The 26,338-nt window shown below is 49.3% G+C and overlaps 1 protein-coding gene and 1 long non-coding RNA gene across 5 annotated transcripts in view; one reads left to right on the forward strand and one right to left on the reverse strand.

Moving 5' to 3' along the window:
- The window catches only part of LOC139228675 (uncharacterized), a 96,046-nt gene extending 73,844 nt beyond the window's left edge, over positions 1 to 22,202 (reverse strand). For all 3 annotated transcript variants that reach the window (XR_011587596.1, XR_011587597.1, XR_011587598.1), the window contains exons 1-2: positions 21,963 to 22,202; positions 17,322 to 17,548 (exon numbers count right to left, since the gene is read on the reverse strand). This is a non-coding gene — a long non-coding RNA (uncharacterized lncRNA). The remainder of the gene's footprint in view (positions 1 to 17,321; positions 17,549 to 21,962) is intronic.
- Positions 22,203 to 22,259: 57 nt separating this feature from the next.
- mydgf (myeloid-derived growth factor) overlaps positions 22,260 to 26,338 on the forward strand; it is a 79,766-nt gene continuing 75,687 nt past the window's right edge. The window contains exon 1 of one of the 2 annotated variants that reach the window (XM_070859911.1): positions 22,260 to 22,519. In XM_070859911.1, the coding sequence (XP_070716012.1) occupies positions 22,382 to 22,519 (138 nt within the window). In that variant the 5' untranslated portion in view covers positions 22,260 to 22,381. The remainder of the gene's footprint in view (positions 22,520 to 26,338) is intronic. The other variant, XM_070859910.1, reaches the window with a different exon arrangement.

The following is a 26,338-nucleotide window of genomic DNA, read 5'->3' on the forward strand; positions in this document are numbered from 1 at the left end:
AGGGGCTGCTCCTGAAATTCTGGCTGCACTTCAGTCCCACTCTCCTGATCTTTGGGCACCCTGTGCGGAGGGGAGCGGGTAGGTCCGAAGGCCTCCTCGTAGGACTGCTCCTGGGCACGGCCAAGGGTGCCATCAGCCGGTCCAGGCAGCGGGCGGTCGAGGGGGTCGTTCAACCTGACTGCCTGCCTCTCTTCCGCTCTTACATCCGGTCCAGGGTGTCCTTGGAGATGGAGCACGCGGTGTCCACCGGTACGCTCGCGGCCTTCCGCGAGAGGTGGGCACCGGAGGGACTGGAGTGCATCATCACGCCCGGCAACCAAATTTTAATTTGATTTTACGTTTTTAAGTTTAATTTGTTTTAATTGCCGGTGCTTTTAGTGTCCCCCTTCCCTTTTATAGGGGGCACTGGGGAAAATTGTGATTTTAGTGCCCAAAAAAAAAACCAAAAAAAGAAAAACACAAAAAAAAAAAGGGGGGGAAAAAAAAAAGGGCCTTGTAAATGTCTGGAGTGTCACCCAGGTCGGATGGCACCGTTTAATGTTTTATGTTTTGCAGGTGAACTCCAAAAAGAGTTTCATACACAAGGACCAATTGTGGAGCAGTGGAGGCGTGTCCTGCACAGTTGGAGCTGTGAGCAGTGAGGAGAGCAGCTATCAACTTTTGCTCCTGCCTGGAGAGCCCTGAGTATAGCCCAGGAAGAGAAGGAAGGAAGGGGCTTCACCACCAACTTTCACCCAGAGGGAGAGGGGGAAAAAGCAGAAAACTTTGTACATCTTTTTACCATTCTGCAAAGAGTTGGAGAGAGGGGGAAAAACCAACAACAAACATCCAGTGTGGAAGGAGGGAGACTCTACATCTTCTACAGGTAGGTGTGGGTGCATTTCCCAAACAGACTTTGTTGTATCGGTGGGGGGAGGAAAGAAGACCACTGAGGGCCGGAACATTGCGGGGGGTGTGTGTGTGTGTGGTAGTGTGTGTGGGGGCCTTGCTTACAACTAGGCCCCCCCCCCACAATTGAACCCCCCCCCCCCCGAATTGCCTAGCCTGGGATAGCTGGAGCTACCAGGCTGAAGATTTTTCTTAATCACCTAATTAAACATCGTTGGGAGTGTGTGCCTGGTGGCTCTAGCTGCCCCAGGTGAAGACATCTTCTCCCCTCACCTGAAGACCAACCCAAAGACTGTGCTTGTGTGTTTTACCATCTGGGGAGTGCACCCACCCACAGCTGCGAGGGGAGACCTCCCCTCGCAGTTCCCCCCCCCCTTCCCACCCCCCTCTCTCTCTCTCTCTTTCTCTGTTACTCGTTTTCTCCCCTCTCTCTCTGAGGCCCCTTTCTCCTAATTTAAAAAAAAAACAATTGAGACAACTGAGCAGAGGGAGCAAGGCCCCTCCCCAATTGCCAACTAGGGGAGAGGTGTGCCTCATTAAGGGCTCCTCTGCTCAGTTAATATACGAGGCCAATAAAGACCGTTAAGGCCTGTGACTTTGGGGTGGGTGTAGCCCTTAAAGGGACCCCGTGATGGCGACCCCATCCACGCCGGTGGCAGGGCCAGCGAGGACATATGCGCAGGTGGCAACCGCTTCCACGGCACCTCCTGCGCCACCCGCTGCCCTGCCACCTTTTCAACTTATCACCAGGAAACACGGGGTCAAGAGCTACACTCACCCCACAATGAGCATTGAGGAGTGCGTGCGGGCGATGGCTGGGGTAGTCGGCCCCTCGGCCATTGTCGCGGCCTCCAGGATGTCTGGGAAGGCTGTTTTCTTCCTGGGGTCGGAGCGGGCGGTGTCCCTGGCCCTCGAAAAGGGGGTCACGGTGGGCGGGACGTTCCTGCCGGTGGACCCTCTCGAGGCCACCGCGCAGAGGGTCATCGTGTCAAACGTCCCGCCCTTTGTTTCCGCTGAGCTCCTCCTCCCTCACCTACACCAACTGGGGGAGGTAAGGTCGGGGATCAACCCCATACCGCTCGGCCTCAGGGAGAACAGCCTGCGCCACGTGTTCTCCTTCCGCCGCCAGCTCTTTGTCCGGCTGGCGCGGGAGGACATGACGGAAGGGCACTTTAATGTGGTGCACGAGGGGACTGCCTACCGCGTCTTCTGGACGTCGGACGGCGTGCGGTGCCATGCCTGCAGGGAGGTGGGGCACATTCGCAAGAACTGCCCCGCCTCCAAGGCCGCCAAACCACCGAAGGCGGCCAATGCTGGCGCCGCCGCCACCCCTCCCCCTAGTTGCGTCCGCGTGCCGGGAGCCATAGGTGCGCGGGCATCGTCGGAGGCCTTTGTTTTCAGGGCCTCCGGCGGGGGGGAGGGAGAGCGTCCGAACGGAAAGAAGGCGCGGAACAAGGAGAAACATCTGGAGGCGGGTCCCCTCGGTGCGCCAGACAATTTGTTTACCGCGCTCGGCCCAACCCAGTCACCGGCGAGCGCGGGGTGCCCCGAGCCCGTGCCCTTGAACAACACCACAGAGGGGCCCGGGCGCGGGCAAGAAAAGGAAAAGGGGGGGGCGGAGCGGGAGGCCTCGGCAGACATGGAGGTCTCCCTGCCTCCGCGCGCCCCCAGGAACAAAAGGAGGCACGGCTCCGATGAGGCGGAGGGGGAACAACATCCCTCCGCGGAGGAGTCGGTGCCCGCCGCGTGTCCCGCGTCCCCAACCAGCGCCCCCAAGCTGCGCTGTAGGCGAGAGGAGTCTGTCCCCGGGGAGGGTGAGACAGTTGAGGCTGCCCAGCCTCTGCCTCCCGGGGATGGCGTGGAAGATCTGCCTGTCGTGGGGGGCGTGGGGATCGCGGAGGAATGCATTGCCGCCGGGTCGGGCGTCCCGGGGACTGAGGCGGGCGGGGCCGAAAAGGCCGAACCTGAGCCCGCCCAGCCAATACCCAACTTCCCCCGGGAGTCGCTCGACCCGGCAGAAAATGAAAAATATGTCTATTATGACACTGCAGATGCTGGGCCGGGGGGTGGCAGCGGGGAGGGGGAGGAACACCCACCCTCGCCTCTTGCTGTGGAGCTGGAGCACTTGGAGAGCCTGGGGATTTCCTTTGGCCGGGTCTCTCCTTGTTCCCCGGTTCCTGGGGCGGAGGGGGAACCCCTTCCGCTGTCATTTCCCGACCCAGCATCATTTTTAAAAGAGCCCAGTGGGGACTCCTCTGCCGACGATCCTGGGGGTGGGATCGGGGCAGAGCCAGGGCCGGTTGGAGCGGCCGGTTCATTTGCCGTACCTTGTGCGGTCGATGGGCCGGCTGCTGGCGGCCACCTCCCGGAGGAGGACGGGGACTCGGTGGGGGACGCGGGTGAAGACCTAGAGACCACCGCCAGCGAGGCGGTGGATCTGCTCGCGGCCGCCGCCGAGACCATCCTCATTCCTGCAAAGGAACTCCGGGACTTTTTGGCCCAGAGCCGGGGTCGCTGCAACCAAGCCCGACTGGCCCTGGAAAAATGGTCCGAGCCAGAGCTGATCAAGGGGTCCGTCCGCGCCGCCGTCAAAACCTTGGCCGCGGGCGGGCCCTTGACAAAGGCGCAACACCTTGAGCTGCGCGAGCTCGAGGGACTCCTCGCTGGGCTGCGGAGGGAGCGGAGTTCAACAAAAGACTCCGCTCCCTCCCCCACAATAGGTTAAGGTAGAGGTTGCACTATGCTTTTGCCATGAAGATAACCATAGCCAGCCTCAACATCAACGGCAGCAGAGGGGCACGCCGTAGATTTGACAATTTTTCACTCCTGCGGGAGGGGAAATATGCGGTGTGCTTCCTGCAAGAAACCCACACCGTTCCGGGAGACGAAGCCACGTGGCTCCTGGAATGGCAAGGAGAGGTCCACATGAGCCACCTCACCGCCATTTCTAGTGGGGTGGCCATCTTGCTGGGCCCGCATTTTCAGCCGGAGATCTTGGGGGTTGAGGAGCCCGTGCCAGGCCGCTTGCTGCACGTAACGGTTCGCCTGGGAGATGTGCCGCTCCATCTCGTGAATGTGTACGCCCCTCAGCCCGGCCCGCAGCAAACGCGCTTCTTTGAAGAGGTGTCCGCTCTTCTTGGCTCCGTCGACGTCGGCGACTGCATTGTCCTCGGGGGGGATTTTAACTGCACCCTCGAGGCGAGGGACCGCTCCAGTGCCCCGCAGTGCATGACGGCGATGGAGAAGTTGAGGGACCTGGTCGGGTCCTTCGACTTGGTGGACGTCTGGCGAAATCTCCACCCCGACTCCAGCGCCTTTACTTGGGTGAGGCCTGGAGTTGGATGGTCTAGAGTCGACCGCCTTTACGTGTCTCGGGCATACGTTTCCTGCGTCCCGGCGGCCTCCATTCGGCCGGTGCCGTGTTCGGACCACCACCTGGTGTGGGCGGAGCTCGCTTCGCTCCGCGCGAGGACGGGGTCCGCGTACTGGCACTTTAACAACCGGCTGCTGGAGGACGTGCGGTTCCAGGACTCGTTCCGTCGATTCTGGTCCGACTGGAGAAGGAAGCAGGGGGGCTTCCCCTCCTTGAGGCTATGGTGGGACGTGGGCAAGGCTCACGTCCGCGTCTTCTGTCAAGAGTACGCGAGGGGGTCGACCAAGAGGCGGGCGGCCAGAGTCGGGCGCCTAGAAAAAGAGGTGCTCGACCTGGATGCCCGTCTCGGTCAAGTCGTCCAGGACCCGGCCCTGCGGACGGTGTACGAAGCGAAGAAGGCCGCGCTGAAGGACCTGCAGCTCGTCGGGTCCCGAGGCGCGTTCGTGAGGTCGCGGATCCGGTTCCTGCGGGATCTGGACCGCGGCTCCCCCTTCTTCTACTCGCTGGAAAAAAGGCAGAGTGTCCGTAAGCAGCTCTTGACGCTGCTGGCCGACGACGGCTCTCTCGTCTCGGATCCGGAGGGCGTCAACAACAGGGCCCGTGAATATTACGGGGCTCTGTTCTCTCCGGATCCGTCCAGCGAGGAAGCGCGTAGAGTTTTGTGTGAGGACCTGCCGAAGGTCAGCCCGGAGGGCGCCGAAAATCTGGAAGCTCCGCTAAGCCTGGCGGAGCTGACCGGTGCCCTCGCCCGGCTCTCGAGGGGAAAATCCCCGGGGCTGGACGGGCTGACCGTGGAGTTCCACAGGGCGTTCTGGGACGTCCTGGGGAGCGACTACGCGCGGGTCCTGGGGGAAAGTCTGGCGACCGGGGAGATGCCCCTCTCTTGGCGCAGGGCAGTCATCGTCCTGCTGCCTAAGAAGGGCGATCTCCGCCTCCTTAAGAACTGGCGCCCGGTCTCCCTCCTCAGCACGGACTACAAAATCTTCGCCAGGGCGATGTCTGCTCGCCTTGGTGCCGTGCTGGACCACATGATCCACCCCGACCAGTCCTACACGGTCCCGGGCCGGACAATCCACGATAACATCCATCTGGTCCGGGACCTCATCCATTGTTCCCAGGAGGCTGGTCTGTCGGTCGCCTTCCTATCCCTCGACCAAGAGAAGGCGTTCGACAGGGTGGATCACGACTATCTGCTCGGAACTCTGCGCGCTTTCGGGTTCGGGACGCATTTCGTCGCCCGGATCCGACTTTTGTACGCCGCCGCGGAGTGTCTGATTAAGGTTAACGAGTCCTTGACGGCGCCCCTTAGCTTTAGGAGAGGGGTGCGCCAGGGATGCCCCATGTCCGGCCAGTTATACGCCGTTTGCGTGGAGCCTTTCCTGCGCCTCTTGCGGACGAGGTTGACGGGACTGGCTCTGCAAGGGCCGGGCGTGGAGGTCGTCCTCTCGGCTTACGCCGATGACGTGCTCCTCGCGGTAGAGGATCCCGCTGACCTGCGGAGGATGCGTGAGTGCCAGGAGATTTACTCGGCCGCCTCCTCCGCCAGGATCAACTGGGAGAAATGTTCCGGACTCCTGGTGGGTCTGTGGCGGGTGGACTCCCTGCCGGAGGAGCTCAGGCCTTTTGCCTGGAGCACGACCCATCTCCTCTATCTGGGAGTCTACCTTAGCCCCGACGAGGGAGCCTGGCCGGCGAACTGGCAGGAGCTGGAGGCCAAGGTCGCCGCTCGCCTAGGGCGCTGGACAGGACTGCTCCGAGTGCTGTCCTACAGGGGTCGAGCGCTAGTCATAAACCAGCTGGTGGCCGCAATGCTGTGGTACCGGCTGGTCACTTTGACCCCTCCCCCTGCGTTTGTCGCCAAGATACAGAAGAAGCTGGTGGACTTCTTCTGGAACAACAAGAAGCACTGGGTCTCTGCCGCGGTCTTGAGTCTCCCGCTTGAGGAGGGCGGTCAGTCGTTGGTGTGCGTCAGCGCCCAGCTCGCGACTTTCCGTCTTCAGACCCTGCAGAGATACCTTTACGTCGAGCCCCCTCCTAGGTGGTGTGCTCTGGCGAGGTATTTCTTCCGCCAGCAGCGCGACCTCAATTATGACACGCAGCTCCTGTTTGTGAACTTGGGGGGTGCCAGGACCGCCCTCCGGGAGCTGCCTGTCTTTTACAGGGAACTCATCAGGGTCTGGAACAAAGTCTCCACCAAGCGCAGCTCTCCGCCGGCTGGAGTGGCGGCCGTCCTGCAGGAACCGCTGCTCGGGAATCCGTACCTCCACGGCCGAGGTTTTATGTGGCGGTCGGAAGAGAGGGCTGTGGCTGGTGAGGTGACCAGGGTCAGGGACCTGCTCGATAGCGGAGGAGCGGGCTGGATGGCGCCAGACACGCTTGCGCGGCGCCTAAACTCTGCCAACGTCCGGCACGCGGCCGATGCCATCGAGTCGCTAAAAACAGCTCTGGGCCCTGACTCCGTTAGGTGCATCGAGGAGGCTCAAGCACGTGGGGAGATCCCGTCCGAACTGACCCCCGTCCGGACGGAATTCCTCATCGGCGCCAAACCCCGGAACCTCCCTCGGGGGCCGGCGCCTCACAACTTGAGCCGCCTCGGGGAAATCCCCTCCGTGCCTTTCAGTTCCGCGCGGAGGGGTTTCCTGTACGGGCTGCTCCTGCACACCCTCAACTTTGCCATCCTCGCCGGCCGTCCGGACACGCCATGGCGTACCATCTTGCCGTCCGGAGGAGGCGGGGGTCCCCGATGGAGGGCACTCTACGCAGGGGTCCTCCCACTATTCATCGGGGACTTGGCCTGGAGGGTGGTGCACGGAGCAGTGCCGTGCAATAAATTTTTAAGCCGGTTCACGGACTCCCAGGCCGCCTGCAATTTCTGCGGTCTGGAGGAGTCCGTGTTCCATGTTTTTATGGAGTGCACAAGGTTGCAGCCCCTGTTCCATTATTTGAAGGGGCTGCTCCTGAAATTCTGGCTGCACTTCAGTCCCACTCTCCTGATCTTTGGGCACCCTGTGCGGAGGGGAGCGGGTAGGTCCGAAGGCCTCCTCGTAGGACTGCTCCTGGGCACGGCCAAGGGTGCCATCAGCCGGTCCAGGCAGCGGGCGGTCGAGGGGGTCGTTCAACCTGACTGCCTGCCTCTCTTCCGCTCTTACATCCGGTCCAGGGTGTCCTTGGAGATGGAGCACGCGGTGTCCACCGGTACGCTCGCGGCCTTCCGCGAGAGGTGGGCACCGGAGGGACTGGAGTGCATCATCACGCCCGGCAACCAAATTTTAATTTGATTTTACGTTTTTAAGTTTAATTTGTTTTAATTGCCGGTGCTTTTAGTGTCCCCCTTCCCTTTTATAGGGGGCACTGGGGAAAATTGTGATTTTAGTGCCCAAAAAAAAAACCAAAAAAAGAAAAACACAAAAAAAAAAGGGGGGGAAAAAAGGGCCTTGTAAATGTCTGGAGTGTCACCCAGGTCGGGTGGCACCGTTTAATGTTTTATGTTTTTGCAGGTGAACTCCAAAAAGAGTTTCATGCACAAGGACCCCCAGGTCCCTCTGCACCTCAACATGTTGTAATTTCTCCCCATTCAAATAACATTCCCTTTTACTGTTTTTGTTCCCAAGGTGGATGACCTCACACTTTCCGACATTGTATTCCATCTGCCAAACCTTCGCCCATTCGCTTAACCTATCTGAATCTCTTTGCAGCCTCTCTGTGTCCTCTGCACAACCCGCTTTCCCACTAATCTTTGTGTCATCTGCAAATTTTGTTACACTACACTCTGTCCCCTCTTCCAGGTCATCTATGTATATTGTAAACAGTTGTGGTCCCAGCACCGATCCCTGTGGCACACCACTAACTATCGATTTCCAACCCGAAAAGGACCCATTTATCCCGACTCTCTGCTTTCAATGAGATCAACGACCAGATTATTTTTTTTGATGGTTATATGGAGAACAAATTGAGGGAAGAAATCCAAGATCCCAAACAATCCCCAGGACTGTACTTTAGAGATACTACAGGTGCCGGTTCAAGGAAAAAAGACAGTTTGTCAAAAATGGACTGTTGGTCAAATCTGAAATGGATAAGGACCTCATTATTGGATACACAGAGCTGTAGCATCCAAATGCCAGGAAAAAGTGCATGTTGGCAAAGAACTGATAAACTTTAAACTAAAGGGTGGGTGGGAGGATTCAGGAAAAGCTGTGCTTATTTGTACTAACCATGGCCTATTGCTCATTGGTCCCCTTGGAGGATAAGCCACACCCTGAAGTTTCTCTGGAATGTCTAAATGGAACCGCCCAGCCCAAGTTCTGACTGATTTTGCACATTGTAATTTGATCTATTCTGACTTCTGAAGCCATAGAGGACAGATCTTGAACAATGTAGCAAAAGCCACCAAGTTCCAGCCGAAGTCCATTACCCCAGCGCAAGTGCATGTCCTTACCCCTGCCCTCGCCATAGATGGGCATTGTGTGCGGATTGTTAACAGGTTTAGTGGCTATAGCGTAAATAGTGACAGTGTTGTGACTTCTGGATTTTATCCACTCCAACGATGTCCCTTGTAACACATGCACCGAGCTTTCCGAGAAATCGGGTGTGGATGTAAAGGGGGTTGGAAGAACGTGATCTGTCTTCCCCGAGTTCCCTCTCTCCCCTCCGATACCCCCCACCTGTGTCTCTCTCTTCCCCCCCCTACCCGTGTCTCTCTCTTGCCCCCCCACCCCGTCTCTCTCCCACCCCCCCCCCCCACCAGTCTCTCTCTCTCTTCTTCCTGCCGCCACCCCCCCACCAGGCTCTCTCTCTCTCTCTCTCTCTTCCACCCCCCACCCCTCACCAGGCTCTATCTTTCTCCCCCCCCGGCTCTCTCTCCCCGCTGCTGGCTGCCGGCTCTCTCACCCCCACCACCCACCACCCACCAGCTCAGAGAAACAGCATGGTCAATTGTGGGGACCCACTGCCGGTTCCGGGTGGTGGGGTGGAGCCCAGAGACGTAGGCACAGAAGGAACAGAAAAGCGTTAGTACAAATAGTCACTTCGAAATTTAAAAGCAGCAAGATAAATGTCAAGGCTCTAGAGCAGAGCAGAGTTTTGGATAAAAATAAGCACAGTGGACCAGGAAGGGACAGAGAGAGTAACAAAGGTAACAGGCATTAGAGACTAAGGTGACATCAGGGAAAAATAGAAAAAAGTCAAAGCTAAAGGCACTATAACTGAATGCATGAAGCATTTACAACAAAATAGACAAATTATTAGAACAGATAGAAATTAATAAGTTTGATCTAATAGCTATTACGGAGACGTGGTTGCAAAGTGACCAAGGTTCGGGGAGGAAATATTGGTGGGAGTTGTTTATGGGCTCCAAACAGTAGTGGTAATGTCGGGCACAGTATAATTCAGGAAATTAGAGGTGCATGTAACAAGGGTAATACAGTAATCTTGGGGGACTTTAATCTACATATAGACTGGGCAAACCAATATTGCAGTAATAGTGTGGAGGCCGAATTCATGGAATGTACACAAGCTGGTTTTCTAGATCAGTATGTTGAGAAACCAACTAGGGAAGAGGCTATTTTAGATCTAGTATTGTACAATGAGAAAGGGTTAATTAATAACCTTGTAGTAAAGGGTTCTTTAGGGAAGAGTGACCATAATATGATTGAATTTTATATTAAGTTTGAAAGTGATTTAGTTAAATCTAAACAAAGCAAACTACGTAGGTATGAGAGGCAAATTGGCTAAGGTAGATTGGGAAACTACATTAAAAGGTATGATGGTAGACAAGCAATAGCTAGCATTTAAAGAATTAATACATAATTTACAACAAATGTACATTTCTTTAAGGAACAAAAAACACACTGGAAAAGTGATCGAACTGTGGCTAATAGTAGAAGTTAAAGATAGTATTAGATCAAAAGAAGAGGCTTATAATGTTGTCAAAAAGAGCAGTAAGCCTGAGGATTGGGAGGATTTTAGTATGCAACAAAAGAGGACCAAGAGATTGAGAAAGAAAGAGAAAATAGAATGAGAGTAAACTAGCGAGAGACATAAAAACAGACTGCAAAAGCTTCTACAGGTATGTAAAAAGGAAAAGATTAGCAAAAGTAAATGTGGGTCCCTTACAGGCTGAGACAGGAGAAATTATAATGGGGAATAAGGAAATGGCAGAAAAATTAAACAAATACATGGTGTCTGTCTTCAGGGAAGACTCAAAAAACCTCCCGAAAATAGTGGAGAACCAAAGATCTAGCGAGAATGAGGAACTGGAAACAAATTTATGAAAGGAAAATCATGGAAGGAATGACAAATCTGTTAAGAGTTTTCTGAGGTTGTAACTAGCAGAATAAATAAGGGAGAACCAGTGGATGTGGTGTATTTTGATTTTCAGAAGGCATTCGATAAGGTGCCACACAAAAAGTTATTAAAAAAAATTAGGGCTCATGGGATTGGGGGTAATATACTAGCATGGATTGAGGATTGGTTAATGGACAGGAAACAGAAAGTAGGAATAAACGGGTCATTTTCAGGTTGGCAGGCTGTAACTAGTGGGGTACCGCAAGGATCGGTGCTTGGGCCTCAGTTATTCACAATCTATATCAATGATTTGGATGAGGGGACCAAATGTAATAGATCCAAGTTTGCTGATGATACAAAGCTAGGTGGGAATGTAAGTTGTGAGGAGGATGCAAAGAGGCTTCAAAGGGATATAGACCGGCTAAGAGAGTGGGCAAGAACATGGCAAATGGAATATAATGTGGAGAAATGAGAGGTTATCCACTTTCGTGGGAAAAATAGAAAAGCAGAGTATTTTTTTAATGGTGAGAGATTGGGAAATGTTGGTGTTCAGAGGGACCTGGGTGTCCTTGTACATGAATCACAGGTACAGCAAGCAATTAAGAAAGCAAATGGTATGTTGGACTTTATTATAAGAGGATTTGAGTATAAGAGTAAAGACATCTTATTGCAATTATAAAGGGGCCTGGTTAGACTGCACCTGGAGTATTGTAGACAGTTTTGGTCTCCTTACCTAAGGAAGGATATACTTGCCATAGAGGGAATGCAATGAACGTTCACCAGACTGATTCCTGGGATGGGGTATTGTCCTATGAGGAGAGATTTGAGTAGACTAGGCCTATATTCTCCAGAGTTTAGAAGAATGAGAGGTGCTCTCATTAAAACATACAAAATGCTGACACGGTTTGACAGGGTAGATGCAGGGACGATGTTTCCTCTGGCTAGGGAGTCTAGAACCAGGTGTCACAGCCTCAGAATAAGGGGTCGGCCTTTTAGGACTGAGATGAGGAGAAATGTTTTCACTCAGAGGGTGGTGAATCCTTGTAATTCTCTACCCCAGAGGGCTGTGGAGCCTCAGTTGTTGAGTATATTCAAGACAGATCGACAGATTTTTGGATATTAAGGAAATCAAGGGATATGGGGATAGTGCAGGAAAGTGGTAAAAGATCAGCCATGATCTTATTGAATGGCGGAACAGGCTCGAGGGGCCAAATGGCCTACTCCTACTTCTATTTCTTATGTTCTAAGACAACAATCTTTAAAGGGATTGCGATTAAAGATTTTAAAAGCTGCAAATACTAGAAACCTGAAATAATGATAAAGTGCTGGCACACACAGCACGTCAGTCAGCATTGGGAAAGAGCAAAGGCTGACTAATGTTTCAGGCATGCTATCCTTTATCAGAACTGAAAACTGAAATAAAATCAAAACCATTTGAAAGAGAAAGTAAAAGAAGTGGAGGAGGTGGAGACAACAGATACTCCAATCATACTCCACTGCAGCATCCATTTATACATTAGTTTAATGACTCATTTACTTTTTGCCTCCGTTACTGTATCTGGGAGTCCATTCCAAGTGTTAATCATTTGCTGTGTGAAGAGGCACACATCAGTCATAAATTTGCCTTTGTACCGGTGACCCTGTCTTACCTTGCAATGTAATTTACAGTAGCAATTCAGGTTTACCTTTTCTGTGCTATTGACTATCTTTTACAATTCTATAAAATTATCTCACTATCTGGGCTTATAACCAGAGGACACAGAGTTAAGGTGATTGGCAAAAGAACCAAAGGTGATGTAGTTGGGTTTGCAGCAAGTGGTTGGGTTCTGGAATGCACTGCTTGAAAGGGTGGTGGACACAGACTCAATCTTATCTTTCAAAAGGAAGTTGGATAAGTACCTGAAGAAAAGAAAACATTCAGGGCTATGGGGAAAGGGCAGGGGAGTGGGACTAGCTGAGAGTCTGCAGGAGCTCGACAGGTCAAATGGCCTTCTTCAGTGCTGCAGCCATTCTACATGAAGAATGGCCATTTGGATTGTGTACTGGAGGACGGCCAATGCACGTAGAAATCATACTGCAGCAAAAGTGAGTGACCCAGGGAACCATACCCACGACAGCATCAGCACCCAGGGAACTGGACTCCATTGAGAGTCAGTGCCCAGGAATTGTACAACATGAGTCAGCGCCTTCAGGAGCGGAGGGGAGAATTTTTTTAAAACAAGAGCAGAACTGCTTGGCTTGAGGGAACGAAGCTGCTGTTAATTAAATAGCTGACTGTATTTTCTGGACAGAATATCTGTTTCTCCTCAGCCCGGCGCGCAGTCAATGGCTACAGGAGGGATCCAGATGTCAGTGGGGAAACATGAGGATGTTAGAAAAGTCATCTGTTTTAAATCAATGTTTACTCAGCCTCAGACACTCCTGGAAAGCAGCTCTCTGTGTAATTCAGATAAGCATGTAAAAGCCATTGCAGCTGAGTTTCTGCGCTGTATTTTGTGCTTCCTGACTGTTAAATAAAGTCTTTCACTGACTTTACAGACAACTGGTGAGTTTACTTTATCGACTGGTACCCAGCTGCCGTCCATAACTTCAGGCAATGTCTCCAAGAGTTTGCTCTCATTTGGTAAAACTTCCTGCTTAAAAAATCTACAATCGCACTCAGAAGGCCACACAATGATGGATGTGGTAAAGAGAGAAATGCCACACTGGTGCAGCAGGAGATATCTTCTGAGATTGGGGTCTGAGACACCTTTAGAGCAATACGTTGTGGAACCAACCAGGGAGCAGTCTATTTTAGATCTGGTAATGTATAATCATAGAAATTTACAGCACGGAAGGTGGGCATTACGGCCCATCGAGCTCATGCCGGCCGACCAAGAGCTATCCAGCCTAATCCCAATTTCCAGCTCTCGGTCCGTCGCCCTGTTGGTTAAGGCACTTTAAGTGCACATTCAAGTATTTTTTAAATGTGGTGAGGTTTTCAGCCTCTACCACCCTTTCAGGCAGTGCGTTCCAGACCCCCACCACCCTCTGGGTAAATACATTTCCCCTCATATCTCCTCTATACCTCCCCACAATGGCTTTAAATCTATGCCCCCTAGTTGTTGACCCCTCTGCCAAGGGAAACAGGCCCTTCCTATCAACTCTGTCCAGGTACCTAATAATTTTATACACAATCTTCCCTCAGCTTCCTCTGTTCCAAAGAAAACAAACTGAGCATCACCAATCTTTCCTCATAGCCAAAATTCTTCACTCCAGGCAACCTTTCCAGTGCAATCACATCTTTCCTGTAATGTGGTGACCAGAACTGTACACAGTACTTCAACTGCGACCTAACCAGTGTTTTATACAGTTCAAGCATAACGTACTTGCTCTTGTATTTCATGCCTCGACTAATAAAGGCAAGTGTTCCATATCCCTTTTTAACCACCTTATCTACCTGGCCTGCTACCTTTAGGGATCTGTGGACCTGCACTCCAAGGTCCTTTTGTTTCTCTACACTTTTCAGTGTCGTACCATTTAATGCGTATTCCCTTGCCTTGTTAGACATCCCCAAATGCATTACCTCACACTTATCCAGATTAAATTCCATTTGCCACTGTTCTGCCCACCTGTCCAGTACATCGATATTTTCCTGCAGTCCGCAGCTTTCTTCTTCATTATCAATCACACAGGCGATTTTAGTGTCATCTGTAAACTTCTTAATTATACCCCCAACATTCAAGTCCAAGTCATTGATATATACCACAAAAAGCAAGAGACCTAGTACTGAGCCCTGTGGAACCCCAATGGAAACAGCCTTCCAGTCACAAAAACACCTATCAGCCATTATCCTTTGCTTCCTGTCTCAGCCAATTTTGGATCCAACTTGCCACAGGCTTTCACTTTCGTGACCAGTCTGCCATGTGGGACCTTATCAAAAGCTTTGCTAAAATCCATATCATCATCATCATATGTACTGCCCTCATCGACCCTCCTGGTTACCTCCTCAAAAAATTCAATCAAGTTAGTCAGACACGACCTTCCCTTGACAAATCCATGCTGACTGTCCTTGATTAATCCATGTATTTCCAATTGAAGATTTATCCTGTCCCTCAGGATTTTTTCCAATAATTTTCCCACCACTGAGATTAGGCTGACTGGCCGGTAATTACTCGATCTATCCCATTCTCCCTTTTTAAACAAAGGTACAATGTTGGCAATCCTCCAGTCCTCTGGTAGCACACCTGTAGCCTGGAAAATTATGGTCAGAACCTCTGCTATTTCCTCTTTTGCTTCTCTTAACAGCCTGGGATACATTTCATCTGGGCCTGGGGATTTATCCACTTTCAAAGCTGCTAAGCCCCTTAATACTTCCTCTCTCACTGTGTTTATCTTGTCGAATATTTCACACTCCTCCTCTCTCATTGCAAAGACTGCATTGCCCCTCTCTTTTGTGAAAATGGATGCAAAGTATTCATTAAGAATCCAACCCATGTCTTCCGCCTCCACACACAGATTTCCTATATGGTCTCTAATAGACCCCACTCTTTCTCCAGTTATCCTCTTGCTCTTAATGTATTTATATTTATAACAACATCTTTGGGTTTTCCCTGATTTTACTTGCCAACATTCTTTCATGCTCTCTCTTTGTTTTCCTGATATCTTTTTTAATTACATCCCTGCACTTTTTGTACTCCTCTAGAATCTCTGCAGTATTGAGTTCTCGGTATCTGTCATAAGCTTCCCTTTTTTTCTTTATCTTACCCTGTATGTCCCTTGACACCAGGGGGCTCTAGATTTGTTAACCCCACCCTTTTCCTTTAAGGGAACATACTTGTTCTGTACCCTCAGGATCTCCTCCTTGAATGCCTCCCACTGCTCTGACACGGATTTACCACCAAGTAGCCGTTTCCAGTCCACTTTGGCCAAATCCTATCTCAACTCAGCAAAATTGGCTTTACCCCAATTAAGAACTTTTTTTCCTGGTCCACTGTTGTCCTTTTCCACAACTACCCTAACTCTTACTGAATTATGATCACTAGCACCAAAATGCTCTCCCACTGATACCCCTTCCACCTGCCCCTCTTCATTCCCCAAAACCAAGTCCAGAACCGCCCGCTCCCTTGTTGGGCTTGATACATACTGGCTAAAGAAGTTTTCCTGAATGCATTTTAGGAATTCCGCACCCTCTGTACCATTCACACTATTTTTTTCACAGTTAATAATAGGGTAGTTGAAAGCCCCCACTATTACAGCTCTATAGTTTTTGCACCTCGCAGCAATTTGCCCACATATTTGTTCTTTTATCTGCCTCTGACTGTTTGGGGGTCTATAGTACACTCCCAGTAGTTTGATCGCCCCTTTATTGTTCTTCAATTCAACCCATATGGCCTCATTTGATGACCCCTCTAACATATCCCTTTTCACAGCTGTAATTGTTTATTTAATTAATACTGCGCCCTCTCCTTTTTTATTCCCTTCTTTATCCCATCTGAAAACCCTGTAACCAGGAATGTTGAGCTGCCATACCTGCCCTTCTTTCAGCCATGTCTCAGTAATATCTATGATATCATGCTCTCAGCTAATCTGCCTTATTCCCTATACTCCTTGCATTGAAGTATATACCATTTAGTGATGCCAAAACTCCCTTGTTGTCTATTTTCCAGCCCTTGTTTCCTCTGACTTCCAAATTCACTTTTCTACTTTTCTGCTGCCCAGTTCCAGCTTTGCTTCTCTCCCCACTGAATCTGTTCTCCGGTTCCCATCCCCCTGCCAAGCTAGTTTAAACCCTCCCCAACAGCACTAGCAAACCCTCCCGTGAGGATACTGGTCCCGGCTCTGTTGAGGTGCAATCCGTCCGGCTTGTACAGGTCCCACCTCCCCCAGAAACGGTCCCAATGCCTCAGGAATTTAAAGCCCTCCTGCTTGCACCATTTCTCCAGCCACTCATTCATCTTCTCTATCCTCCTATTTCTGTACTCACTAGCACGTGACACTGGCAGTAACCCGGCGATTACTACCTTTGAGGCCCTGCTTTTTAATCTCTCTCCTAGCTCCCTAAACTCCGCCTGCAGGACCTCATCCCTCTTTCTACCTATGTTATCGGTACCAATACGGACCACGGCCTATGGCTGTTCACCCTCTCCCCCCAGAGTGTCTAGCAGCCGCTCAGTGACATCCTTGACCCTGGCACCAGGGAGGCAACATACCATCCTTGAGTCACGTCTGAGGCCGCAGAAACGCCTGTCTGCTCCCCTGACTATTGAATCCCCTACCGCTATTGCTCTTCCATTCTTCTTCCTCCCCCCCCGTGCACTTGAGCCACCTGTAGTGCCATGGGCTTGGCTCTGGCTGCACTCCCCAGAGGCACCATCGCCCTCACTAGTACTCAGAACAGAAGACTGGTTGGTGAGCGAAATGGACTCAGGGGACTCTTGCACTACCTACCTAGTCCTCCTCTTCTGCCTCATGGTTATCCATTTCCTCTCTGCCTGCACACTTTTAAGCTGTGGGGTGACGACCTCTAGAAACATGCTATCCACAAAATTCTCAGTTTCGCGGAAGCACTGCAGTGACTCCAGCCGCCGATCAAACTCTGAAATGCAGAGCTCGAGTTACTGTAGCTGGTAACACTTCCTGCACATGTGGTCGTCCAGGCTACGTGAAGCGTCGAGGGCTTCTCACATGGCACAGGATATGCACTCCACAGGACTGAGCTGCCTTGCCATGCCTCTATTTAATAGACTAACAACTAACCCAGCAGAAATAAACTTAAAACTTAACAAAAAACACTGACCAGATACTCCCCAATCAGCTCCTTCCCTTGTCCCGATGTCATTTTTTCTACTCTGATGTCATTCTTTCAAATTCTGCCTCTGTTCAGTTGCTCCCAGCTGTCGCCCAGGTTCGCTGCCTCCTCTGGTCTCGGGCCTGCACTCCGCGCTCCTTTTATCGCCGCTCCCGCTCTCGCTCTGCTCTCGCTCTGCTCCCACTCTGGTCTCGCCCAGGTCCACGGCCTCCTTCCTAAAGAGACAGGATTAATTAATGATCTCATAGTAAAGGATCCTCTCGGGAAGAGTGATCATAGCATGTTAGAATTTCAAATTCACTTGGCTCACAAACTAGTGTCCTGAACTTAAATAAAGGCAATTACAAAGGTATGAAGGCAGAGTTGGCAAAAGTGGACTGGGAAAATAGATTAAAGGATAAGACGGTAGATAAGCAGTGGCAGATATTTAAGGAGATATTGCATAACTCTCAGCAAAGATCTATTCCAGTGAAAAATAAAGACTTTAAGAGAAGGATGAACTATCCGTGGCTAACCAAGAAAGGATGGTATCAAATTGAAAACAAAGGCATATAATGTTGCGAAGATTAGTGGTAGGCCAGAGGTTAGGACAATTTTTAGAAACCAGCAAAGGACGACTAAAAAATAATAAAGCGAGAGAAAATAGATTATGAGAGTAAACTAGCAAGAAATATAAAAGCAGACAGTAAGAGCTTCTACGGGTATATTAAAAGAGAGAAGCGAAAGTAAACGTTGGTCCCTTAGAGGATGAAACTGGGGAATTAATAATGGGACACAGGGAAATGGCAGAGACTTTGAACAAATATTTTGTATCGGTCTTCACGGTCTAAAAGCATCCCAATAATAGATAATCAAGGGGCTATAGGGAGGGGTGAACTTAAAACAATCATTATCACTAGAGAAAAAGTACTAGGCAAACTAATGGGACTAAAGGTGGACAAGTCCCCTGGACCTGATGGCCTGCATCCTAGGGTCTTAAAAGAAGTGGCTACAGAGATAGTGAATGCATTGGTTGTAATCTACCAACATTCCCTGGATTCTGGAGAGGTCCCAGCAGATTGGAAAACCTATTTAAGAAAAGTGGGATACAGAAAGCAGGAAACTATAGACCAGTTATAGCCTAACATCTGTCATTGGGAAAATGCTGGAGTACATTATTAAGGAAGCAGCAGCAGGACATTTAGAAAATCATAATACAGTCAAGCAGAGTCAGCATGGCTTTATGAAAGGGAAATCATGTTTGACGAATTTGCTAGAGTTCTTTGAGGATGTAGCGAGCATGGTGGATAAGGGGGAACCAGTGGATGTGGTGTTCCAGAAGGCATTCGATAAGGTACCACATAAGAGGTTACTGCACAAGATAAAAGTTCATGGGGTTTGGGGTAATATATGCATGGATAGAGGATTGGTTAACAGAAAACAGAGAGTCAGGATAAATGGGTAATTTTCCAGTTGGCAAACTAACGAATGGGATGCCACAAGCATCAGTGCTGGAACCTCAACAATTTACAATCTATATTAATGACTTGGATGAAGGGACCGAGTGTAATGTAGCCAAATTTGCTGATGATACAAAGATAGGTGAGAAAACAAGTTGTGAGGAGGAAACAAAGAATCTGCAAGTGGATATAGACAGGCTAAGTGAGTGGACAAAAATTTGGCAGATGGGGTATAATGTGGGAAAATGTGAGGTTATCCACTTTGGTAGGAAAAAAAAGCAAATTATTATTTAAATAGAGAGAGATTACAAAATGCTGTGTTAGCATGCAGGTACAGCAAGTTATTAGGAAGGCAAATGGAATGTTGGCCTTTATTGCAAGGGGGATGGAGTATAAAAGTAGGGAAGTTCTGCTACAACTGTACAGGGCATTGGTGTACAATTTTGGTCCCCTCATTTAAGGAGAGATATACTTGCATTGGAGGCAGTTCAGTGATGGTTCACTAGGTTGATTCCTGAGAGGAAGGGATTGTCGTATGAAGAAAGGTTGAGCAGGTTGGGCCTATACTCATTGGAGTTTAGAAGAATGAGAGGTGACCTTATTGAAACAAATGAGATTCTAAGGGAGCTTAACAGGGTAGATGCAGAAAGGATGTTTCCCCTCGTGGGGCAATCTCAAACTAGTCACATTGTTTCAGATTAAGGGGTCGCCCATTTAAAAGGGAGATGAGGAGGAATTTCTGCTCTGAGGGTTGTAAATCTGTGGAATTCTCTACCCCAGAGAGCTGTGAAGGCTGGGTAATTGAATATATTTAAGGTGGAGATAAAGACAGATTTTTGAACGATAAGGGAGTCAAGGGTTTGGGAGCGGCAGGGAAGTGGAGTTGAGGCCAAGATCAGATCAACCATGATCTTATTGAATGGCGGAACAGGCTCGAGGGTCCACATGGCCTACTCCTGCTCCTGCTCCTATTTCTTATGTTACTTTGTTGGGGCAGAGTAGAGGGAGTGTTACTTTGCATCTAGCCCATGTTGTACCTGACCTGGGAATGTTGATGCTGACACTGGTTATCTGAAATTGCTCAAGTGTTTCCTTCCACAGCACTAACATTCCTCACCTTGCTTAATATAATACCTAAGCTCTGAAACTCCCTCACAAAACCACTCTGCCTCTCCTCCTCCTTAAAACCTATCTCTTTAACCAAGCTTTTGGCCACCCAACCTAATATCACTTTTTTTGGCTGAGTCAATTTTTGTCTGATTACACACCTGTGAAACACCTTGAAATATTTTCCTATGTTAAAAGCGCCATATAAATGTAAGTTGTTATATCAAGGGATATGGAGCAAAGGCAGGTAGATGGGAGTTGAGGTTCAGATCCACCATGATCCAATGGAATAGCTCGAGGGGATGAATGGCTTACTCTCTTTCCTATATTCTCTGGATGTCCCAAAGTACTTGACCCCTAATAAATAAATTTTGAAGTGCTGTCCCTGTTATATACACAAACCAGTTAATAAAAACAGAAAATGCTGGAAATTTCAGCAGGTCAGGCAGCAGAAGAGTTAACGTTTCAGTTTGATGACCCTTTATCAGAACTGAGAACGAAGCGTTATCGACCTGAAACGTTAACACTCTTTCTCTCTCCACAGATGCTGTCTGACCCACTGAGATTTCCAGCATTTTCTGTTTTTATTTCAGATTCTAGCATCCGCAGTATTTTGCTTTTGTAATGACCAGTGAATCTGTTTTTTGCTGGTGGTGGAAGGAATGTTGACCAGGATATCAAAATAATTTTAGACTCTCTTTTTGAGTAGTGCCAAAGGATCTTTTACATCCAGCTGAGGCCTTGTCTGACTGGGGGCCTCAGTGGGGAGCTCTCTATGTGGGTATCCTCCCCTTTTTCATTGGGGATTTGGCATGGAGGGTGTTGCATGGAGCAGTTTTTAGGTAAGATTCACGGACTCACAGGCTGCCTGTAATTTCTGTGGCCTGCAAGAGTCCATAGGGCTGAAATTCAGGGTCCGGATAAGGCCCATTACCGCCAGTTTGCGGCAGCCATGCGGCGGAATCCAATGGTCGCCGATTTCTGGTCAAATGGTTGCTGCAAGCTAAATTAAGCAGTGTTTTATTTCCGGCGGTCCCCACTTCCGCCGAGCGGCTGTAAGTGCATCATCAATGCGCACATCGCCGGGACCCCCACCCCTGTCCATATTCAGGCTGAAAAATCAAATCCCCGCCAAGCAATGCCCCTGACAGCTTTCTCTGTCATGCACCTTCTATTCTCACTGCAAGCCCTGGCTGCACGGTGGCCATTAAAGACAAAGGGCCCACTGCCATGACCGGCACTTTATTTTTTTTGGAGTCGGCCGGACCATTGTGCCCCCTGGGTTCAGGCGGGCCGCCCCCTCTTGGGTACCAGGATGCTGGCCTGGCCGAAACCCTCCCTGATCCTAAATAATTCATAGCTAGGGGATTTGAGTATAGGAGCAGGGAGGTCTTACTGCAGTTGTAAGGCCTCACCTGGAATATTGTGTTCAGTTTTGGTCTCCTAATCTGAGGAAGGATGTTGTTGCTATTGAGGGAGTGCAGCGAAGGTTCACCAGACTGATTCCCGGGATGGCAGGACTGACATATGAGGAGAGACTGGATCAACTGGGTCTTTATACATTGGAGTTTAGAAGGATGAGAGGGGATCTCATAGAAACATATAAGATTCTGACGGGACGGGACAGGTTAGATGCGGGTAGTATGTTCCCGATGTTGGGGAAGTCCAGAACCAGGGGACACAGTCTAAGGATAAGGGGTAGGCCATTTAGGACTGAGATGAGGAGAAACTTCTTCACTCAGAGAGTTGTTAACCTATGGAATTTCCTACCGCAGAGAGTTGTTGATGCCAGTTCATTGGATATGTTCAAAAGGGAGTTAGATATGGCCCTTGCGGCTAAAGGGATCAAGGGGTATGGAGAGAAAGCAGGAAAGAGGCACTGAGGGAATGATCAGCCATTATCTTATAATGGTGGTGCATGCTCGAAGTGCAGAATGGCCTACTCCTGCACCTATTTTCTATGTTTCTATGATTATCTTCCCTTTAAAGCCTAGGATATGCGTGGTGACGCGGGCGTGCAATGACGTCACCACCGCTGAGTGACAGCGGCGGAAAATCAGTCCCGTCCCTCTCCAGCACTTACCACCGCACTTCTGCCCCCATTATAACCGACTTTCTGTCCGTTCGGGAAAAAAGACAAATGCCCTGAATATCGATCAAGAGTCGACCTCTTTCGAGACGGCGGTAAAAACACTTAAAATTTTTTAAGTACGCCAGCTTTCTGGCGGGCCTGAATTTCGGACCCCATGTTTCATGTTTACTTAGAGTGGGGGTACAATCCGTACACGGCAGTGAGGCGCGCTAACGCCTGGCTTCGATACACGACGGCTGCGCACTGAGGTGCGCTGACTCCTGACTTCGCGAACGGCGGCTGCGCAGTGAAGAGCGCTGACTCCTGGCTTCGATGCACGGAGTCGCAGTGAGGTGCGCTGACCTCAGGCGGGAGCCCGAGGTTGCGATACACGGCGGCTGCGCAGTGAGGCGCGCTGACCCCTGGTTGCGATGGCGCGGGCCGGGCGCGCGCTGGTGGTCGTTATTTTGATTTGCTGGGCCCGCTCGAGCGGCGCGGCCGAGAGCTCGCGCACCGGGGAGTTCGACGTCAGGCCCGGGGGCCTGGTGCACTCGCACAGCGAGATTCTGGTAAGCGATCGCCGGGCGGGCACTGGGGGAGCTCTGGAAACCGATACGTATCCTCCGACTAACCGAGAAAGGCCCTGGGGAACGGATTTGCAGGGCTTTGGGTGGGGAGAGTCGGAAAGAACCGCCACGTCAGTAATAGTGTGGAGGACGAATTCATGCAATGTATGAGATAGTTTTCTAGATCAGTATGTTGAGGAACCAACTCGGGAACAGGCTATTTCAGATCTAGTATTGTGCAATGAGAAATTAAATAAGATTGCAGTAAAGGTGCCCTTAGGGAAGAGTGACCATAATATGATAGAATTTTAAATAATAGAAACGGAGAATGCTGGAAATCTCAGTTGAGCTTTCCAGCATTCTCTGTTTTTATTTCAGATTCCAGCAACCGCAGTATTTTCCTTTCATGTTATGATAGAATTTTATATTGACTTTGAAAGTGATTTAGTTAAATCTGAAACTAGGATCTTAAATCTAAACAAAGCAAACTACGAGGTATGAGGGTGAATTGGCTAAGGTAGATTGGGAAACTACAATAAAAGGTGTGATGGTAGACAAGCATTTAAAGAATTAATACATAATTTACAACAAATATACATTTCTTTAAGGCGTAAAAGCTCCAAAGGAAAAATGGTCCAACTGTGGCTAATGAGAAGTTAAAGGTAGTATTACATCTAAGGACAAGGTTTATAATGTTGCCAAAAAGAGCAGTAAGCCTGAGGATTGGGAGGATTTTGGAAGTGGTAGGAAAAATAGAAAAAACGTTTTTTAAACGGTGCGAGATTGGGAAATGTTAATGTTTAGAGGTACCTGGGTGACCTTGTACATGAATCACTGGAAGTTAACATGCAGATACAGCAAGCAATTAAGAAAGCAAATGGTATATTGGCCTTTATTACAAGAGGATTTGAGTATAAGTGTAAAGATGTCTTACTGCAATTTTAAAGGGCCCTAGTGAGACCACACTTGGAGTATTGTGTACAGTTTTGATGATCTCACCAAAGGAAGGATATATTTGCAAAAGAGAGAGTGCATGGAAGTTTCACCAGACTGATTCCTGGGATGGGGGTGGGTGAGGGGGTTATCCAATGAGGTGAGATTGAGTAGACTAGGCTTATATTCTCTAGAGTTTAGAAGAATGAGAGGTGATCTCATTGAAACATACAACATTCTTACAGGACTTGACAGGGTTGATGCAGGGAGGATGTTTCCCCTGGCTGGGGAGTCTAGAGCCAGGGGTCACAGTCTCAGAATAAGGGCTCAGCCATTAGGACTGAGGTGAGAAATTTCTTCACTCGGAGGGTGGTGAATCTTTGAAATTCTCTACCCCAGAGGGCTGTGGAAACTCAGTCATTGAACATATTCACACCAGAGATTGATAGATTTTTGAATATTAAGGGTATTAATGGATATGGGGATAGTGCAGGAAAGTGGAGTTGAGCTGGAAGATCATGCATGATATTGAATGGTGGAGCAGGCTCAAGGGGCCGAATGGCCTACTCCTGCTATTTCTTATATTCTTATCAACTTTGTCCTGGGGACCCTTTAAGGCAATCAAGCCGATCCTCATTTGCTGAGTACGCAGGCCTGTGACGAGAGCCGGACTGATACCGTGGTCCCAGTTACTGGCGCTATCGGTCAGCATGTCAGCGACATTCTAGCACGGACAGGCTGTAAAGCGGTATAGTGGGAGGGAAAAAAATCGCTGCAACTATTGGAAAACTCAGCAGCTGTTCAAGGAGTAGGCGGTGCCAGTGTTCCCAACTGGAGCCAGCGAGCCTTGTCCTACTCCAGGAAGAGAAGGACAGTGTAGTGCGGTAAAGTATTCATAAGAATTAGGAGTAGGCCATTCTGCCCTTCTACTCTTCAATAAGATCATGGCTGATCGTTCACCTGAACTCCACTTTCCTGCCCAATCCCATATCCCTTGCTTCCCTTGTGGTCCAAAAATCTGTCAATCTCAGAATTGATTATACTCAACGATTCAGCATCCATAGCCCTCTGGGGTAGAGAATTCCAAAGATTAACAACCCTTTATGTGAAGAAATTTCTCCCCACCTCAGTCCTAAATGGCTGACCTCTTATTCTGAGACTTTGCCTCCTAGTTCTAGAATCCCCAGCTAGGAGAAACATCCTCCCAGCATCTACCCATTAAGAATTTTACACATTTCAATGAGATCACCTCTCATTCTTCTAAACTGTAGAGAATATAGGCCTTGTCTATTCAATCTTTCGTCATAGAACAGTCCTCCCATGCCAGGAATCAGTCCAGTGAACCTTTGTTCCACTCCCTTGAAGGCAAGTAGATCCTTCCTTGGGTATGGAGACCAAAACTGTGCACAGTACTGGGTGTAGTCTCACCAAGGCCCTACGTAATTGCAGTAAGACTTACTTGCTCTTGTACTCCAATCCTTTTGTAATAAAGGCTAACATACCATTCAACAGGCATGCTGCTAAATCTGCAGGGTTACCTTTCACCTGAAGGGAAGATAAAAGTTTTCACATCAATCAACTTTCACTATATCGGACAGCCCTGGCAAAATCTCATGCGAGTCCCTTTAACAGAACACCGATAGCACAGAAATGTAGATGTGCAAGGAAGGTGAAGCAGGGTGTAATTCACCTTCTTGCCAGTGGGAGGCACTGCCAGAACGTGCATGCAGTATTGCAGATGGTTGCATGATTTACATGGGGAGCAGGTGTTGAGAAAGCAGCCAATGACGCGTTTCCAATCTTTTTAGTATTATACTTTGTGAAGAGAGTTATTTCAAATATTTTATTTTGCTAACTATGCCTGAAGTTTTCTGATTATAAACTTTGTTTTATTGATTTAAAAAATGCACAGGGTTGGTTATGGTTATTTTCACCTGTTTTTAACTCCGTTTCATGGAAATATAACGCCAATAGGTAATCAGAAGGCCTAAAATAAGCATCTCTTCCTGCATTTAAAAAAAAAACTTCCAACATTCTCTTTTTTTGATCAATCTAATTACATTTGACACCTAATTATAGACAGTTACATTGGACTGCAAATTTTGGAAGGTTTCAGATGACAGATGCTGAACCAAATTCTGGCATGGTAATAAAGCTACTCGACTCTCAAGAATAGTTTTCACCATCATAGGCAGTCCCTCGGAATCGAGGAAGACTTGCCTATACTCTTAACATGAGTTGTTAGGTGGCTGTACAGTCCAATACGAGAACCGCAGTCTCGTTGAGGAAAGGGATGGGTGGGACTGGTTTGCCGCATGCTCTTTCCGCTGCCTGTGCTTGATTTTTGCATGCTCTCGGTGATGAGACTAGAGGTGCTCAGCGCCCTCCCGGATGCACTTCCTCCACTTAGGGCAATCTTTGGCTAGGGACTCCCAGGTGTCAGTGGGGATGTTGTACTTTATCAGGGAGGCTTTGACATTTGTAACATTTCCGCTGCCCTCCTTTGGCTCGTTTGCCATGAAGGAGTTCCAAGTAGAGTGCTTGCTTTGGGAGTCTCATGTCTGGCATACGAACAATGTGGCCTGCCCAGCGGAGCTGATCAAGTGTGGTCAGTGCTTCAATGCTGGGAATGTTGGCCTGGACGAGGATGCTAGAGTAGTCTTATTGCTGTAATATTAACCCTGTATAGCTAAAACACTTAAATACCTAAATGGTCACTGGGTCAAAATCCGGGACTCGCTACCTTTACTACACGGACTGCAGCGATTCAAGACTAAGGCTGCCATCTTCTCAAGGGCAACTAGGGATGGGCAATGAAAGCCAGCCTGGTCAGTGCTGCCCACATCCCAAGAATCAATAAACAAAATACCATTTTGATTTTATTTAAAA

The sequence above is a fragment of the Pristiophorus japonicus genome, chromosome 18, assembly GCF_044704955.1.
Source record: "Pristiophorus japonicus isolate sPriJap1 chromosome 18, sPriJap1.hap1, whole genome shotgun sequence".
NCBI classification, from domain to species: Eukaryota; Metazoa; Chordata; class Chondrichthyes; family Pristiophoridae; genus Pristiophorus; species Pristiophorus japonicus.